We start from the raw sequence: 17,110 nt of genomic DNA on the forward strand, positions 1-17,110 counted from the left end.
GACGTATCGATTTGCTTGAAATTTTGATAGTTGATAGTAAATACCTCAAAAAAAAACAAAGTCTCCCCTATTTCTGGGAGGGTGGTGATTGTTTTATTGGAAGTGACCGTAGAAATCGATTTAAAAAAGTATTTTAAGCTCAAATTATTCTACGAAGTTTTTTCGAAAAATCAATACTTTTTGACTTATTCTTGATTTCGAATTTTTGTTACAATAAAAGTACATTTTCAATCTAAATAACAAATTTTATTGAAAGAACTGTAAAAAGGTTATATGAAGCTTCTAAAAAAATTTTTTTTATTATGGGTCTAATATAAACAGAGTTTTGATTTATTAAAGTTGGAACTTATTTAATGATCCGAAGATTTTGAAAATAAAATAAATGGAAAACGGTTAATTTTATGAAAAAAATGATTCGAATCTTTTTTGAAGAACTATGAAAACATTCAAATGGGACTTCACAAGAAATTGTAACAGATAAAATAAGGGAGTTATAACGAAAATAAGATAAAATCCTTCAATTTTATGGGAAAGAAAACATCATTTCCACCCTTCATATTGTCTCCCTAATTGAAATAAGTTTTTATAAATTTGCAAATCACTTTAATTGAATACAAATAATTAGATCAAAAAGTTTGAATAGTTTAGAGATTTAATTCTAAAAAAAAATATGGTTACAATGGAAAAACCATTTTTTATTTTTGAAAAAAATAGTCTTATAGTAAGAATAACTTAAAATGTAAAAGATACGTTGAATTTGCTAGAGAACAGTAATCCAGAATCATGAGATGTTCATCTTGGCTCTTTTTAAGCGTTAAGGATTCTTCAGGTAGCCTCGAAGTTTCTTTGGGACGCTAAAAATATCAATAAGTAGGTGTAGTCTTCTATTTTTTAGTATAATGAAATACACTACTATGTTAAGGAAGTGTCAATGAAGGTTTACAGAACTTTTCAGGTTCACAAAGTTTCTACAAACATTTTTCATGGGCTTTATTCAGGTACGATTGATCAGATTGGTCACATAAACTATCATCAGATTCAGTCTCAATTTCATATTTCATTACACAAATTACAGAACTTATTTGATTATTTACAGAAAATTTTATTACGGGTACACCAAGATTGATATAGTGCACATTTGAGTGAATAGGATTTAAAAAAGAATTCTTCTTCTATGTAGATTATCGCAAAATGAAAAAATTATACCCTAAATAGTTTTAGTTTTACTTTTTTCCAGTTCAATAGACATATCGAATGCTCTGAATAATATTGACGAAACTACCTTCATTAGCTAGGCACAATGAACCTGGTCAACAATCTACAAAAATTGAGAGCATCAACTCAAATAATACATTCAACTGGTTTGCCAGAATCATGAGATTTTTGTTTTGGCTCCTTTTTAGGCGTTGAGGATTCTTCGGGTAGCCTAGGAGTTTCTTTAAGATACAATATCAATAAATAAGTAAAGTGCTTGTATTCTCAGCATGATGAAACTTTCTAACTGCTTTCAGAATGTGATAATGAAGGTTTACAGAATATTTTCGGATTATATAAAAAGTTTCTACAAATTGGGTTTCATCAAGATACAGTGAATAGTCTTGGTCGCATAAACTATTATGAAATTCACTATTTTTAAACTTTTTTTGTCTCAATATTATCTGTCACTACACTTTCATACAAGAGTTCTTCAAGTTCTTTATCTGTTACTCCCTTTTCACCCATTTTTTACCTCTTGGAAAACTGTACCAATCTATGTTGGAAATCTGCAATAAACTGTGAGGAGTGCACTGCTAGCGTCCCTGGTTTATAGTTGTGACTCCCAGAATCGGCTGGAAACCTGGCAGAACATCTAAAATTTTTTACTACAAACCGCCACTGCATAGACGGTTTTTACTTCGCTTATGAGGGAGTGAAGAATATTTTTAACATCAACATTGTGAATTCCAGTTTTTTTCGAAAATATGAATTCCAGCGAATGCTAATTATAACATTTCTGATTTTTCACTTGTATTGAAAATGTGACAACCTGCGATCCCAATACTAATTTTCTTAAATTTGTTTTCATTATCTTTGCTGAGATCGGTCTTAATAGAAGAATTTGGGTACTATAACTCACTTTATTTATTTATATATACAGTTTTAGTCAACACCTTTTATCTGTAAGGTGATAAGATAATGACTAATATGGGTGTATATACAACAAATTTCAGATCATAAGCGTGATTAGTTTATTGATAATGTGCAAGTGACTGTTACTACAAAAATGGTTTTTTACATGGAAATTCTTAATTTTATATTTTCAAGTCAAACATCTGGAGAACTAAAGGTGTAATACCACCAAAGAGATTTCAATTTCTAAATACTAATCCACTGTTTCAGATTATTCTCATGGTTCATTTCACCTTGACCGCATTAGGAGGTATGGCATGTGTATCTTCCTTCTCATACGTCTTTTATAATTCAGCTATTATATTAACTTTGCTGTGGAGCATACATGACAAACCAAATTTAGAACCATTACGTTTAGTAAGTTGATTATTTCTCTGAATTATTTGAATCGAGAACGAGATTTTTGAATATACTAGGAAAGTTTTTTTCTACCACAAGAAAAGCTCACTCAAATTTGATACCCAGTAAATGAGACTTCGTATTTTGAAAATTTCATATATTTTTATTTTTTTAATACCAACTTTATCTATTTTTTCAGATGGTGGGGCTCGAATTGTGTGCAATCCTTATAGATCTATTTTATTTTAGTGTAATGTTGACTGAAAGATCAAGTAAGACTCTATATTTTCATTAATTATCAATTTTTCACAGCTAAATATATCTAAAAAGCTGATTTATTGATCTATTATTATAAGCATCATCTGCCAAAATAATACTCCCAACACCTAGAGCATACCTATAATAAATCAGTGAGGAAACTCACCAGAAGTAGCACAAGGAACTGTATTAGGTGCTATTTTTACTACTATACTTAACTTAAATAACAAACAATCATTCATCAAATATGGACATGAAAAGTTAATTTGAACCAGACCAAGTCAGTGTGTCAGACCAAGTCAGTGTAAACGTAGTACTAATAAGATACCTGGTTATCAGGTGTCAATAAAAAATGAACTGAACTAGGAATAAAATTGAAAAAATGTATGAAATTTGCTCTGCCTACTGTATTGAACTCTGAGCTTTTGCCAAAGAAATCGCTGTAGAAAATCTCCTAAAGGGAGACCGACGCAGTACTGTACCCGATATAGCTGAATAATTGGGTATCAGCTTAGCAAATAATTAATGGAATTTTCAACCAAAGACTTTTGAATTTTGGGCAAAAATTCACGTTTGCATGCGTTTCTTACAACGGTATAGAGAAGAAGGAGAAAATTTATTGCATCGAATACTCACCCTGCAGGAAACTCTTTCTCAGAAAGTGGTAGTCGGCCTCAGTTGAAATATATAAATAATTAGTGTAGTTCTTTCAATATCAATTGTAGATTATAAAAATTCTTACCGACAATTTTGTTTGAACTGCCATAGCCATTTTAAATACTTATAGACAGAAGCATTTAATTGTAGTCCTACCTGGAACTTTGAAAAAAATCAATATTATACCTCGTTAACTTGCTACAACTGGATATAAAACTATAAAGCGTCAAGAGACGATTAAAATGTACCCGCCTGTAAAGGCGTTTGGTTTAAACAGGATACCAGACGTGAACTGAGCCGTTTTTGTACCCCATTCGTCTATTAGAACTCCCGTAGTCTTTTATCTTGTCGCTATCAAACTAACCTGGAAGAATCAGTTATTGCCATCCGTTTAATCAAATATTTTTGTTTAAAACAACATGCTGACAAAACTTGACGCAAAGTTTCTAAACTGGATGGGGCAAGCTTCACTGACTAAAGCCAATGTCTAGCTTTCGCAGATGACTTAGGGTTGATAGCAAAATCCGAGAAGCACTTTAAGAAAGCAGTAATAAAATTGGAAGAAGAAGCCAAGAATTTTGGAACAGAAATAAATCAAGAGAAGACAAAATACATGATCATGGAAGATACACAGAGATAAAGAGACCTTTAGGACAACCAGACACAAAAAGTACAATTTTGATAGAGTTTCCAACTTTGTGTATCTAGGAGTAGTAATATAAGATAAGGGAGTAGAAGAATTAGAACCGAAAGCCACAATAACTAAAGGAGCACAAAAATTCGGAAGTATTAGATGACTGATGAAGTCAAAATACGCGTCAAAAAAAACAAAAGTAAAGAATATATAAAACGGTAGTAAGACATGGATATTGGAAAAGGAAGATGAAGCCATGTTGGAAGGATGGGTGAGGAAAATACTAAGAGGAATCTCCGGAGCAGTACACACAGAAGCGGGCTGGAGGAGAAGAACTAATAAAGAATTGGAGGAAATTTATGGAGAAGCTAAAATAAGCTCGTTTTTTAATGGACAGAGAGTGAGATTGTTGGGACATGTTAAGAGACTACATTGAGAACGGATGCAAAAATTAGTACTGCAAAGAAGACCAATAGGAAAAAAGAGAAAGGGGCGACCAAATAAGAGATAGTATAACTGTGTAATGGAAGACCTAAAAAATAATAATGTTCAGAATTGGAAAGAAAAAGCTGTGAACAGGAAGGAATAGAGAAGTATTATGTGAAAAATTCAAAATAGAGAGCTTTGATATATAATATATAAAACTATGTAATATTGCCATTCTTGCCCTAGGCCTACATGGCCTCTCATGGCCTCCCATTTTTTTTCTACGAAAATAAGAAGCCAAAACAACAAGATTGTGGTAATTAGTAACAAAAAAGTTTAGTAGTGTTTACATATTGAAGCGACTATATAAATAATAGTAAAAAAAAGAGCAGTGAAAATAAAAAAGCATAGATGTTAACTAGAAGCTGCTTTCACAAAATATACGTTGAGATAAATATGATGGGATGCTGAAAATCTCAACGACAAGACCTGTCTACAGATCAAAACGACGCGATATTCCAATACGTAGTGCGATATTGCTGCAAGACAACGCCAAACCGCATACAGCGCTTGGCTTACGATGGAAACGTTGAGAGAATTGAGTTGAGAAAGACTGGAAAATTATCCTTATAGTCCCGATTTGTTGCCGTGCGACTATTATTTATTTGGCCCATTGAAGGAGGTACTTGAAGTAGAATCCTTCGTGCGTGAACGGTTTTGTGAAAAGCTGGAACATTTTTAGTAGAAAGGCATCCGAAAGCTTCCGGAAAGGCTACAAAACTGTGATGGAGATGATCTAGAAAAAATATAACTACTACTTCTTTTCTAGGCGTTCACTCAACTACACAGACTATTGAATATTGTTAAAATGACTGGATATTTAAGGTTTAAATTACAAAATGCTGATAGAAAATATATGTAATAATAATTATTTTTTTTTTATTTAGCTCTGAAAGAATCAGTTTCTGCTGCAATGATATTTCTACAGTGTATTATTAGACCTTGTGTGGTTTTACATCTGTCAAAAACAAAAAATAATCAAGAATTTCCGAATTCCGATACAGGTGAGTTATTTCATTAAATCATTTTCCAGCAATGTAGTTCTGTCCAGTACTTTAGATTACAAAAGTGCTGAGCTTTCTTCCACTTCTACTGAGATGATTATCTATTGTTTGAAAACGATTTATGTAACAAAAACAATAACTTCACTTAACACTTACAGAGAGTGAAATATGTCATGAATTATTATATACATTGCCAGAATTGGTTCAGGAAACTTGGGAAGAACCCCACCATAGTCGGTTAAATCATTGAAGGTCGACCTTATAATATTTTTGCAGCATTAACATGATATTGATTATATAAAGAAGCTCTGCACTTGGTTTTTACAAGCAATTATTTAAAAAAATTGAGTAAAGACTCAATCGGAGCTAGTGTCTAGTGTCTATTTGATGGAGGATCTGTTATAGCAAGGGGAAGCATATCTTTGAGAGCAAACGCGGACTTAATCTTGATCTAAAATGATTCATCAAAAAGATTGAATACTTATACGTACCTGACATTGGTGATAAAACAGTTATGAGGAAAGGACGGCCCGCGGGCCAAATATGGCCCTCGAGCTAGTCTAATCCGGTCCGCGACCTATAAAAACACGCACGGTAGCCGTTCACGACAAGTTTGCAGAGCATCTAACATTAACTGACGTGCATAGGCGGATTGTTTTAAAGGTCAGTGTAGTACAATCAACGATCTAGGAAAGACTTCGAGCAGATAGACGGTCTCAGCTTCATTTCGTGAACATCTTCCTGGTCACAGATTTTGTATGATATATAATTTCAAGAAACACCCGCTGTTTACCTGTATATGGAAACTTTTTGTTTCTTTTTAAGGTTATTTTTTGATAGCGAAACCAAAAAAAGGGAACCAATTGTAAATAGAAGTTCAAAATGTTCAGAAGTAAAATGAAAAGTGTGAAGTTAACAAATTTAGTCATAACATAATATGAATCAAAGCAGTAAAAATGAATTCCACTAACCAAATCAACTTAACCAAATAGATTGAACCTTAAACTTCAGGAAACAATCAATAGATAACTGATATTTGTGGTTATATCAGAGATTTAAAAATGAAAATCTATTTTCCAACCAACTAGTCAATATAGATTTTACTTATTTTTCAAGACTAAAAAATATTGCAGTTACGGAAGACAAATTTTAGAACGTCTTCATGAAGAATTTGAACGAAGATTCATTTTCAGCATGCCGTTTAATGTGAATTGTGATTCAGTTAAACCAGAATTTTTGAACTTTGAGCTGATTGACTTGCGATATAACTTTCAATTGGAACAATTATTTCTCACGGTTCCTAAAATTGAATTCTACAAGGCCCTATCAAAATCAAGTTTCCCAAACCTGAAATCTCAACCTCAGAAAATAATTGCGATGTCCTACATCTGTTAACAGTTGTTTTCTAAAATCTAGAAGAACATTTCTAGGTCTTGGAAAGTTTTATGGACGTTGATGAACGACCACATTCTATACCGATCTTCACTGATTATCTCGATGAGTTTAAAAAATTGTATTTGCTTGGCCTACTCGTAGATATTAATTCTCTTTCTATGATTAAAAAAAAAGACGAATCAAGTTTTTATTCCGATGTGCCAAAAATATCGTGGTTTGAGCACAATCTTCTCAAACAATTGCGAAGCTCGTCATAACGCGACGAATATTATTAATTATGAACAGCTCACAAAATTGTTATATATGTTGCCAAAATATGGATGTTGAAGTCGAAAAATAAAATAAAAAATATATAATGTATAGTGATTCAACTAAAATTTTGCTTTGGAAAGTCACTACACGCTTCACTTTTGCAACAAGAAACATCACAATTTTAGAAATTCAGTACAAATTTGAAAAATAATTTTGGGTTACGTGACAGCAAATAATAGATAAATCATGTATGCTTCTAAATATATAAGCACTATTTACTTATTTATATGAACAGTTTTGACTAAATGAGTTCATCTAAATGTTGCAGAATACATTGATTCTTTATTATATTTTTTTTAGAAGATGATACAAATCGAACTTTGTCGATTGAAAGGGGCGAAAGAAATATGAAAATTAATGATCAGACGTATTGTTCGGTGCCAGTGAAAACCAATGTAACCGACCCAAAACAATCTGTAGAGAATAATCCTTTTGAGAATGATTATGCTGAACTTTCATAAGAAACAAATCGAATCAAATTGTTGGTTAGATATTTGCAGAGAATCGAATTTATAGAAAACTGGAATCAATTTTTGAGGAGAATTGTGTACATCCGTTTTATAATGTTCTCATAGATTTTTTTATATTAATACACTTTTCGTTTATTTATGTAATTTTTTTTTCAGTGACTGGAAAAAGTTTGATATATCTCAAAATAAAATGTCGCTTCTTATGAAATAAACGCATAAGATCCAAAACTTTTTCAATTGCACTGACACAACATTACTTTTTGCAAATAATTAATAAATTAATATTGATATTGCAAATATCATCAAGTACATTATATTGTCCACTAAATAAAATGTTTATAATTCTCTACTATTTATTCTCTTTCCTCAGTGTAATTGATGAGTTTTGGATATTTATTGATGTGAATATCTTGTTGTATTGCGAGAATTATATTTTCGGGGTTCGAAAATATGTTTTTAAAAATTCATTAAACACAAAATTACAATAATTTCTCGTAGTTGAATGAATACAATTAATCTCCCAAGCGAACTAAGTAATATTCATTAAATAGTTGTTTACAATAATCCTATTTTATATTAAAAAAAATGCGGATACATATTTATGAAATATAATCTTTTTACGTCTCAATTTCAAGAATAATCTGAATTTTTCTTCATGTAACTCGAGAGTACTTTCAATCATCGAGAATGTAGAACTTTTTCAGATTTCCAGATAAAACAAATAATTTCAGATAATTAGGAATTTAAGGTTATGCAAAATCATTGTAAAACTGTCAACTGTCAACATTGAAGTTAAAGTTGTCTACTGCAGAACGTCCCGAAAGTGTTTTTCAGTACGGAACTGTCACTTTCACTACATGGAACACTTAAAACACAATATTCGATATGTAAATGAATACAGACCGAACAACTTTTAGATGGCGTCGTCTAAAAATTCAATTTCACCCATAGCAACGGCCGCGAAACTAAACGTCACCAAATTTGACATTTCTAAAATACTACAAAGGCAAGGATTAATTTTTTTTAAATTACCAACATTGTACAGTTTGTATTATTAATTAAGTATCTTTACTCCAGAAGTTGAAGTAACTACATCTAGTGTTTCTAAATAATGGTTATTGCCTACATACAAACCAGATACTATATCGCCAGAAAGTGAGTTGGAAATTTGGTTCTAATTTTCGATATAGTCTTCTATATATATCCTTCAGCTACTATCGTAGCACCGTGATTGAGAATTGACATATCAGCTCCAGTATTGGTAAACAGCTTGGCAGAACTTTTCCGAAAACAGTGACCCGTCTAGACATTTTCCCAATGGTGCACTCCAACAACTTGTACGGTGCACTTTCCGTTTACGTATTTCAATAATATATGATTATTATTAACAATATGTTTTGGTCGAAGAGCTGCATATTTACGATAAATTTTTATGAAATCAATATTAGTAAAAGTGAAAACACGCTTCTCATCCGTCTTGGTATCAGGAACGGTTACTATTAATACTGAGCTGGTTGAACGTCTTCTGAAAGAGGCATTGCAATGTATAAACCATACATGTCAGTACAAAGGACTATATGATTGTTGTTGAAAATAAATAATGTGGAAATTGGATTAGCACTTTCCAATAGAAAATAATTGAATTCATAAATGAAAATCGTATATTGAACTAAATGTTTTGTCACATCACACATTTTTAAATCAAATCAACTGTAATTTGTTAAGTAGAAGCAGAGCAGAATAAATGTATATTTCTTGCAAAGTTTAGTATTTAGAAATACTAGAGGTGGTCTTTTACGTTAGGGGACAATTAGTTAATCTCTGTGGGAAACTAGTAATGATAATTCTCTGTCATAACTGTGTATAAATTATATGTTTAAGATTTGCCACTAAAGAAACATAAATTATGAGATTTCCAACAGTTTAACTTAAAAAAGCAATCCGTCCTTACGAGTTGCTGTGAAATTAATGTAAAATTATAATCGGTAACAAGTAGATCATATTTGTTCACTTTTACTGAATAGGGATTTTACATATATTTTGCAGCTTACCTACAGGGAGCTTAAATAGATAGATGATATATTTAGATTATTACCTTAAAATTTTTTATATAATTTACTTTTTTAAGAGATTAATCTCTTTATATACTTTAAGAATCACTTTTATTGAAGACAGAAGGATTTATTATAAGGAAATTGACATAGTTATCTCAAGATCACGTGCCTATTAGTATAGAAAAATTTTCTACTGGACATTATGAAATGGAAGTGAGCTCTTGGGCAAAAACTCTTGCTAAAAGTGGGTGAAAATGACAAAGAGAGAGGAACAATGATACTAGTGATGGAATTGCTGAAAGATACTCTAAACACAACAAACATCAGGATACATAGTTAGGATTTGGCCAGGAAATAATAACTTCTGCCTTGGTATAGAAACGACGATAAATTCTGGGGGGCAACATAATATGTTGCCTCGAAAAAATAGCAGAATTAGAAACACAAAAAAGGTTGGAAATCGTGCGAAATAAAGGCTGAAAAAATGGATCTCAAGTCTCCAAGTAAACCATGACCAATCTAAATAGGCATGAATTTACTATGTAGAAGTTACAAACTTATGTGTGCAAATCGAAATCGAGAATTTCAAGAAATATACATGACATAAAAAAATCTTACTAAGAAAGAAATGCGTCGTGGATAATATCTATAAGTATGTGGTAAATACGTCTCTAATTAACCAGCATGGTAGATGCGAAATAGTTGCAAAAAAATGAAATAATAGACATAATTGGATAAAAAATCTTTACTGTACTTCCGACTACATTGAAATCAATTTTCAACGCTTTCATTCGAATCGTGCTCTAGAATATAAGGTTTTCTCAATATATTTGGGAATTAAAAATAAGAAAAATCACGAAAGACATGTTGTTTTATGTTTTTTAGACATTTTCTTGTAAAAGATTTTTAGGGAAAAATTATTTAACACCTTTTTTATGTGCCGTTTAATTTACTACAAAAACATATATTTCTCGCAACACAATAATTCGTTGAATACATTAGAATTCCCAAAAAGAAAAAAATTGAATGGGAAATCATAAATCACGATGCGGCTTCTCTAAATATTCATATTAAGAGCTCAAACTTTGCCAGAATTTTTTTTTCGTCATCTTGAACGATATCTTTGTAGTAGCTAAAAATTTTGATTCACCTTGATGCGTATACAGAGTGAGTTTTATATATGGAACGCCTCAATGATCTCGGAAAAATTTGTTATTTCAAATGGATCACCCTATTTTTTTAATGTTTTTAGAAAATCCTGATTATTTTTCATGTTAGTTAGTAAAATGTTTGTGTCATGTTAGAAGTAGATCCACATTTGTGAAGTAGAAAAATTGAGAATTTTAGAAAACATACAGTAAAGGCGATTACAACATATACTCAAAATGGTGTCCATACAACAAGCCATGCGATTTTTAAAATTTTGCAATACATTTTGCAACGTCCGTGACTTATCTCTGTGATAGTCGTATCTTATTTTTCAATTTCTGAATATTGGCATGTTTTTTAAGTGACCTCACAAAAAATAGTCTAAAAGATTCATGTCGGGTGATCGCGGGGGCCATTCGATAAAACCACGCCTTCCAATCCATCTTATAGGAAACACAAACGCTCAGTGAGGTGGGGCACCATCATGTTGTAGCCAAATATTACCGTTTGAGATATTTTTATTATTTAAAAATTTCTAATAATGAAGTTTTTATAATTGTAATTGAAAATACTTACATGGATTTGGAAATATTCAATCCAACTCAGTTATAATACTATTTTCCAATTAATCTAAATACACCGGACCATTTAAGTTGAGGGAACAATTATTGTGTCCCCTATTATTCTAGCTCATACATTCAGTTTTTTTGGGATATTGGGTATGTGATTCACGCATCAAACGAGGATCGTTACGTGACTAGTATCTACAATTGTAGATTGTCGATTTACGTTTCCATTAATACAAAAAGTGGCCACATCGCAAAAAAAATTGAATCGTTTTGACTATAACATTTTTCCATCATTAGGTCTGCAAACTCTTCACATCTATCAAAATCGTCGTCTGACAACTCTTGAAATAACATTACTTTGTATGGATGAAATTTATTATCAAGTAAAATTTTCATTACTGATGTTTGCGAAATATCAAGTTCCTTGAATATTTGTCTAGTACTTAAGTGTGGATCGTCTTCTAATAGAACACAAACATCCAAAGATTTGTTTACAGTTGATGCAGTTTTTCCGCGCCCTTATTTGGATAAATTTTTTCCTGAACTAGTTTTTATTTTACTAATTTACTAATATTAGATTTTATTGTAGGATTCGGTTAGGATATAAATTATTATCTATTAAATATTACACGTTTGTTGTTGTATTTCGAAAAGCGAAAATATACAGGTTGAACAATTTGAAATCAAAAAGTTCAATATTTTTCCATATAAAGGAAATACCACCATAATACCGGCCCTTGTACACAAAAATTTCTAAATTTGGTACAACCCGTTACCGATATAATTGAGGCCTTCCATACATGAAACTCACTCTGTATACTAGTATTCTGGAACAGTATTATTTGTTCCTATAACATTGTTTGTAGATGACGACCGGTTATATAACTACAATTAACGACATAATAGTAGTTGGTTAATAGTTTTGATAAATCCGCGCGTCTACTCGGTACCACTTTACCATAATTGTACAAAAATGTTCAGTACAACCTAACTACCCACTAAAAGCATATTTTACCTAAACGAAGACTTTTAATTAAGCGGAATTGCTCGCTGCTATAATAAATCGGCGTTAGTGGACAGTTTGATTCCCATATGGTAAAAGCACCCATAAGTTGATAGTCCCTTTACCTTAACATCCATTAATAAACTATATATATTCATCATATGATCGCTAACACTATCCCGGTTCATTAGTGCAGACTAATACACTCCTTGTTTAGAAATGAATTGGAATGTTGTAAACACATCTCAGTTATCACCATAGGTGAAGGATGCTGTCGTAGAACAAAAAATTGCTATTTATCCCGTAATTATGTAAAAGTGATCAGCGGATTTGCTGATGCTCGTTAACTAAATTGAGCTTTGAATTTAAAATACGTTATTTACATTTTGCTCACATCATTTTCCAATTGAAACATCGGATATGCATTGATCATTATTACTTCAACGTTTATATTATTTGTATACTCCATTAGTAAAATATAGAATGCGAAAATAGTTATTTGTTTAACAAGACTCATGGTGAACTCTGAAGACGATAACTTGGTTATAGAAACGCGCCTCAAACAATGTATTCGTGAGTGTTGGTGTAGTGCTAGAAATAAATAGTGTATTCAGTATGAATATCGCCAATGGTTCCAGAGTTTCCTACTTTGTAAGGGATGAAGTTTAATAATTCAGGGGAGGATTTTCCGCCTTCATCAAATAAGAAGTCATTTTTGAATAATTTGTTTATGAAAATAACAAACAAAATTTATTAAAGAAGCAATACTAAGAATTCAGTACGTTGTTTTTGATTTTTCTATCACTCATATTTTCAATTTATGTTAGAATAATTATTCATACTAATGTTAAACGTCTAATTTTGATCATTGGGGAAAAGTGAGAGCTGGAGCCAACGCAGTTTTCGTGATATTTTAAATTCAATTCAACATCATTATTCAGTTAGTATCCTCCGAAAGTACTGGGACATGGTCGATCACAATCAATTTCAATAACTTCATAATTTGGTTAGAAATACAAGAATGTCTACTCAAGTAAAATTGCCGAGGTTCTTCTGAAACTATGCCCATTTTCCTGGTCTATAGCAATATTTATTTTCTATAAATGTCAATACAATTAGAGCCTTTCCATTCCTTGGAAAATTACTTTTCCTCTCTAGGAACAAAGACGTTTGTTCCTATGAACCCACTAGGGCTGTGTTTCCCAGCGTGAGTCCCAATTTGATTATAAATAGGGACAATTAGAAAATGGACTCGAGTTTAACACTTTTGCTCTGGACCTTCCAAATGCAATGCTAGATTTCGGTGCCAAAATTGGAAGAAAAAATCAAATTCTCAAATAATGACGATCAATAAATATTATAAATTCGTTTGAAGATACTAAAATATCATCTGGGTTCATGGCGTTAATAAATTAACGGCAGACGGCAGGCTCTAAATGGACCCCCGGATGCTTCAAAATCTAGCTAAACAACGCAGTTTTTTGCATCTGAACTGAAGAATTTCAATTAATGAATCGAAGATGAAATTGAAGGAAAGAGAGGGATCGCATGGAAGAAAATATCTTAGATGCGAAACATCAGGCAGGGGAGAGGACTACACGATATACAATCCTTAATACAAACCGCAATAAATAGAGGAGAGATGGAAAATGTTATCATGAACATCCATCAATGGATTGAAAGAAGAAGAGAATTATTGAAAAAGTTAAGGCAGCTCGTAAAGAATCTGTGGAACGATGATGCATAGCAAAAAAGAAGTTCACTGGGATGTTGCAGCCAATATTAGTGGATTTGTCTGATACATCAAAAAATCAGTATTAAACAGAGCGCGCAGAAATACAAAATAAACTGACAAGAATCTAATATGGACGCAGATCACTAATAAGGTCTAATCAGGATTACTTTATGAGAGGAATAAATCTGTTTGATCAGCTCAATTCATCATATAATTTATCATGAAAATCACGACTAGAATTTTCTATGTATACGTCAGAATGAACTGACAAGGATCTAATAGGGACGCAGATCTCTAATAAGTTTCTGATTAGGACTACCTCATAATATGGTTCTGATCAGGATCACTTTACGGGAGGAAAAAATCTGTTTGATCAGCTCCATTGATCATATAATTTATCATGAAAATCATGACTAGAATTTTTTGTGAGGACTCTATAAGGATGTTACCAGGTAATTACGTAACCCGTAAGGTATAAGTCACGATAAACTGACAAGGATCTAATAGGGACGCAGATCACTAATAAGGTCCTGATTAGGATTATGGTTTTGATCAAGATTAATAACGAGTACCTTACATATTCGTTATGAGATTTTTCTTGAATAGTTTTCGTCAGGATTCTCAAATACTTTATGGTCAGGATCTTATTAAGTGGTACTAATCAAATTATTATTCTCGTTCATCGTTTTATGGTTAGGATCAAGTCCGATCACTTTATATCAAGAAAGCCTAAAGTACTATTAATTTATTATCATTACGGTCGATCTAATTGATCTCGACAGGATAACCTGATAAGAAATATTTTTCTTTTCGGCGAGAGGAGGTTCTTTGTATAGACCTCATCAAGATTGCCCTAATTAGGTTAACCTTACGTGATAATGTCATTATGAGGGTTCCAATGAAATTCTTCAATTAATATATTGAATCGTTCAACAACAATAAAATTGAAAAAGATTGTGTAGTTATCTTTTACGTTAATGAATTGATCGGGGAATTCACTACCAGGAAATCAGAAGTGAACTGAAGCCAGAACCAGGAAAATCCGGGGCATTTTGCCTTTGAATAACGAAGGAAGCCATTTCTTTGGTAATTTACGACTATGTGTACCGTTTTTCATAATATAATTGTTCCCATGAATAAAACCGAATCTTCTACAGTGTCCAGAGAATCGAGAAGATGTAAACTCTTAATATACGATCAGAGAACAAGAAGTCATTCAAATATCTAGGAGCGAACATAACAAGTAATAGAAATCTAAAGAATGAAGGGAAAGCTCAAATAACAAACGGTCATGTAATTTGGGAGAAGAGATATTTGACTACCAGGAGCAAAATCAGAATATACAAGACTGTGTAAAACCAGTAATGACATACGTGATAGAGACCAGAGCAGAGAACACATTATTTGACCACAAGAAAAATGATGGAATAAGGGAGATATGTGACATACAGGATGTAGTGAGATGGGCGAGAAATCGGCGAAGGGAATGGAGAGACCACGTGGACAGAATGTCAAATGCAGGTTAGCAAAGATTGCAAAGGAAGAAAAATCGAATACATCCCGACTACCTCCAAGATGGTATGAAAGCTGGTCTTCATCATCCCAGCTGCAGCTAGGCAACAATTGATGCAAATACAGGACTAAGTCCTAACGTACTATGAAGAAGATAATTGTTCAATTTTTAAAAATATTATCGATTTATATATGTCTTTTACCTCAATAACTGAAATGCAGATACTAGTCTTGCATGAGCTGTGGAAAGAAAAATGTTTACCCATCAAATCGTCTTGCTCATAAAGGTTTGAATAGATATAATGATGGTATTCTCTTAAAACCATCGGAGTAAAATTATCGAGAGCCAAAGTAAAACATTACATTGTGAACCCACTGTATAGTACAGTGGTCATAATAAAAGTTGGATTATGTAGTTTTGTTTTCAAATAATTTGATATCTCATATGTCATCTCGAACACTTTCCATCGTAATATGTTAGCATTTACGTGTTAAATCGGAATTAACATTTTATTTTACACCTACGGTATTACTAACCATCTTTTTTTACTTTGAATTATGTTGTCACACCTATGCGGACAGAAATGAAGATATTTCTTAGATAATCTTTAATTTTTTGTTCGTTACTATATGACATTAGGACATATCAGGTGTTATCGCGTTTGATTGTCCCTGCATAATTAGATCCAATGGAAATACTTCACGCTCACGAAGTCCTTGAATAGTCAATAAATTATTTATATTTTAAAGATATTTTTTGGTAAAAAGCTAAGCAATAACATTACCATTATGTGGTATGAGATTCAGCAAACGTATTTCGGAATTTGTACAGAAAACGAAATAATTAATTTATTTCATTTATCGAACTATTAATGGTTTTAGAATAGACAATAGCTCAAATTGTACATCAACAAATCATGTATTTTCAACTTTAATATGACGGAGGGACACAGGTGGATTCGGAAGTAAATAATAGTTATTTATGGAAAAAGTGAGTAAAGTAATAATTTTATCAGTAGGACGGTAAGTTACTTTACTCACGAATTTCATACAAAATAATGTCCGTAGACTCAAAAAATTCGACAAAACTCTTATCAATTTTTATTTTGTAATAGAAGTATTAAAAGTACAACCGTGAGCATTATTGATTTGATTACTAATTACTATCGGTTCTTGAATTGGCAACATTTAACATCGTCTATAGTTGTATTAGTACTTGGATTGGATTGTTGGTAGGATCGTGATTATTTGCAATGTTGCTTGATAGTTATTCCCGTTAAGATTTTCACTGCGGAATCCATTTTGTTTTTTATTGAATCGTCTACGTAACCCTCCGCAGCTGTGTTGGATTTCCACCCTCCGTA

At 32.0% G+C, this 17,110-nt stretch overlaps 1 protein-coding gene across 4 annotated transcripts; it reads left to right on the forward strand.

Annotated features, from left to right (window-relative positions):
- Nucleotides 1-2,208: 2,208 nt before the first annotated feature.
- Nucleotides 2,209-8,066, forward strand: LOC130453360 (uncharacterized). Of its 4 annotated transcripts, none has more exons than XR_008911042.1 (5): nucleotides 2,209-2,326; nucleotides 2,380-2,526; nucleotides 2,708-2,959; nucleotides 3,042-5,547; nucleotides 7,555-8,066. XR_008911042.1 is itself a non-coding variant. In XM_056793059.1 (5 exons), exons 1-5 carry the CDS (start codon nucleotides 2,264-2,266, stop codon nucleotides 7,713-7,715), a joined length of 561 nt encoding a protein of 186 aa, XP_056649037.1. In that variant the 5' UTR covers nucleotides 2,209-2,263; the 3' UTR covers nucleotides 7,716-8,066. The 4 variants fall into 4 exon arrangements, 2 of the variants coding, with proteins under 2 accessions (XP_056649037.1, XP_056649038.1); XM_056793059.1 differs by having other exon boundaries at nucleotides 2,708-2,780; nucleotides 5,431-5,547; XR_008911043.1 differs by having other exon boundaries at nucleotides 2,218-2,326; nucleotides 7,558-8,066.
- The last annotated feature ends 9,044 nt before the right edge of the window (nucleotides 8,067-17,110 follow it).

Source organism: Diorhabda sublineata, chromosome 2 (genome assembly GCF_026230105.1).
Source record: "Diorhabda sublineata isolate icDioSubl1.1 chromosome 2, icDioSubl1.1, whole genome shotgun sequence".
NCBI lineage: Eukaryota > Metazoa > Arthropoda > Insecta > Coleoptera > Chrysomelidae > Diorhabda > Diorhabda sublineata.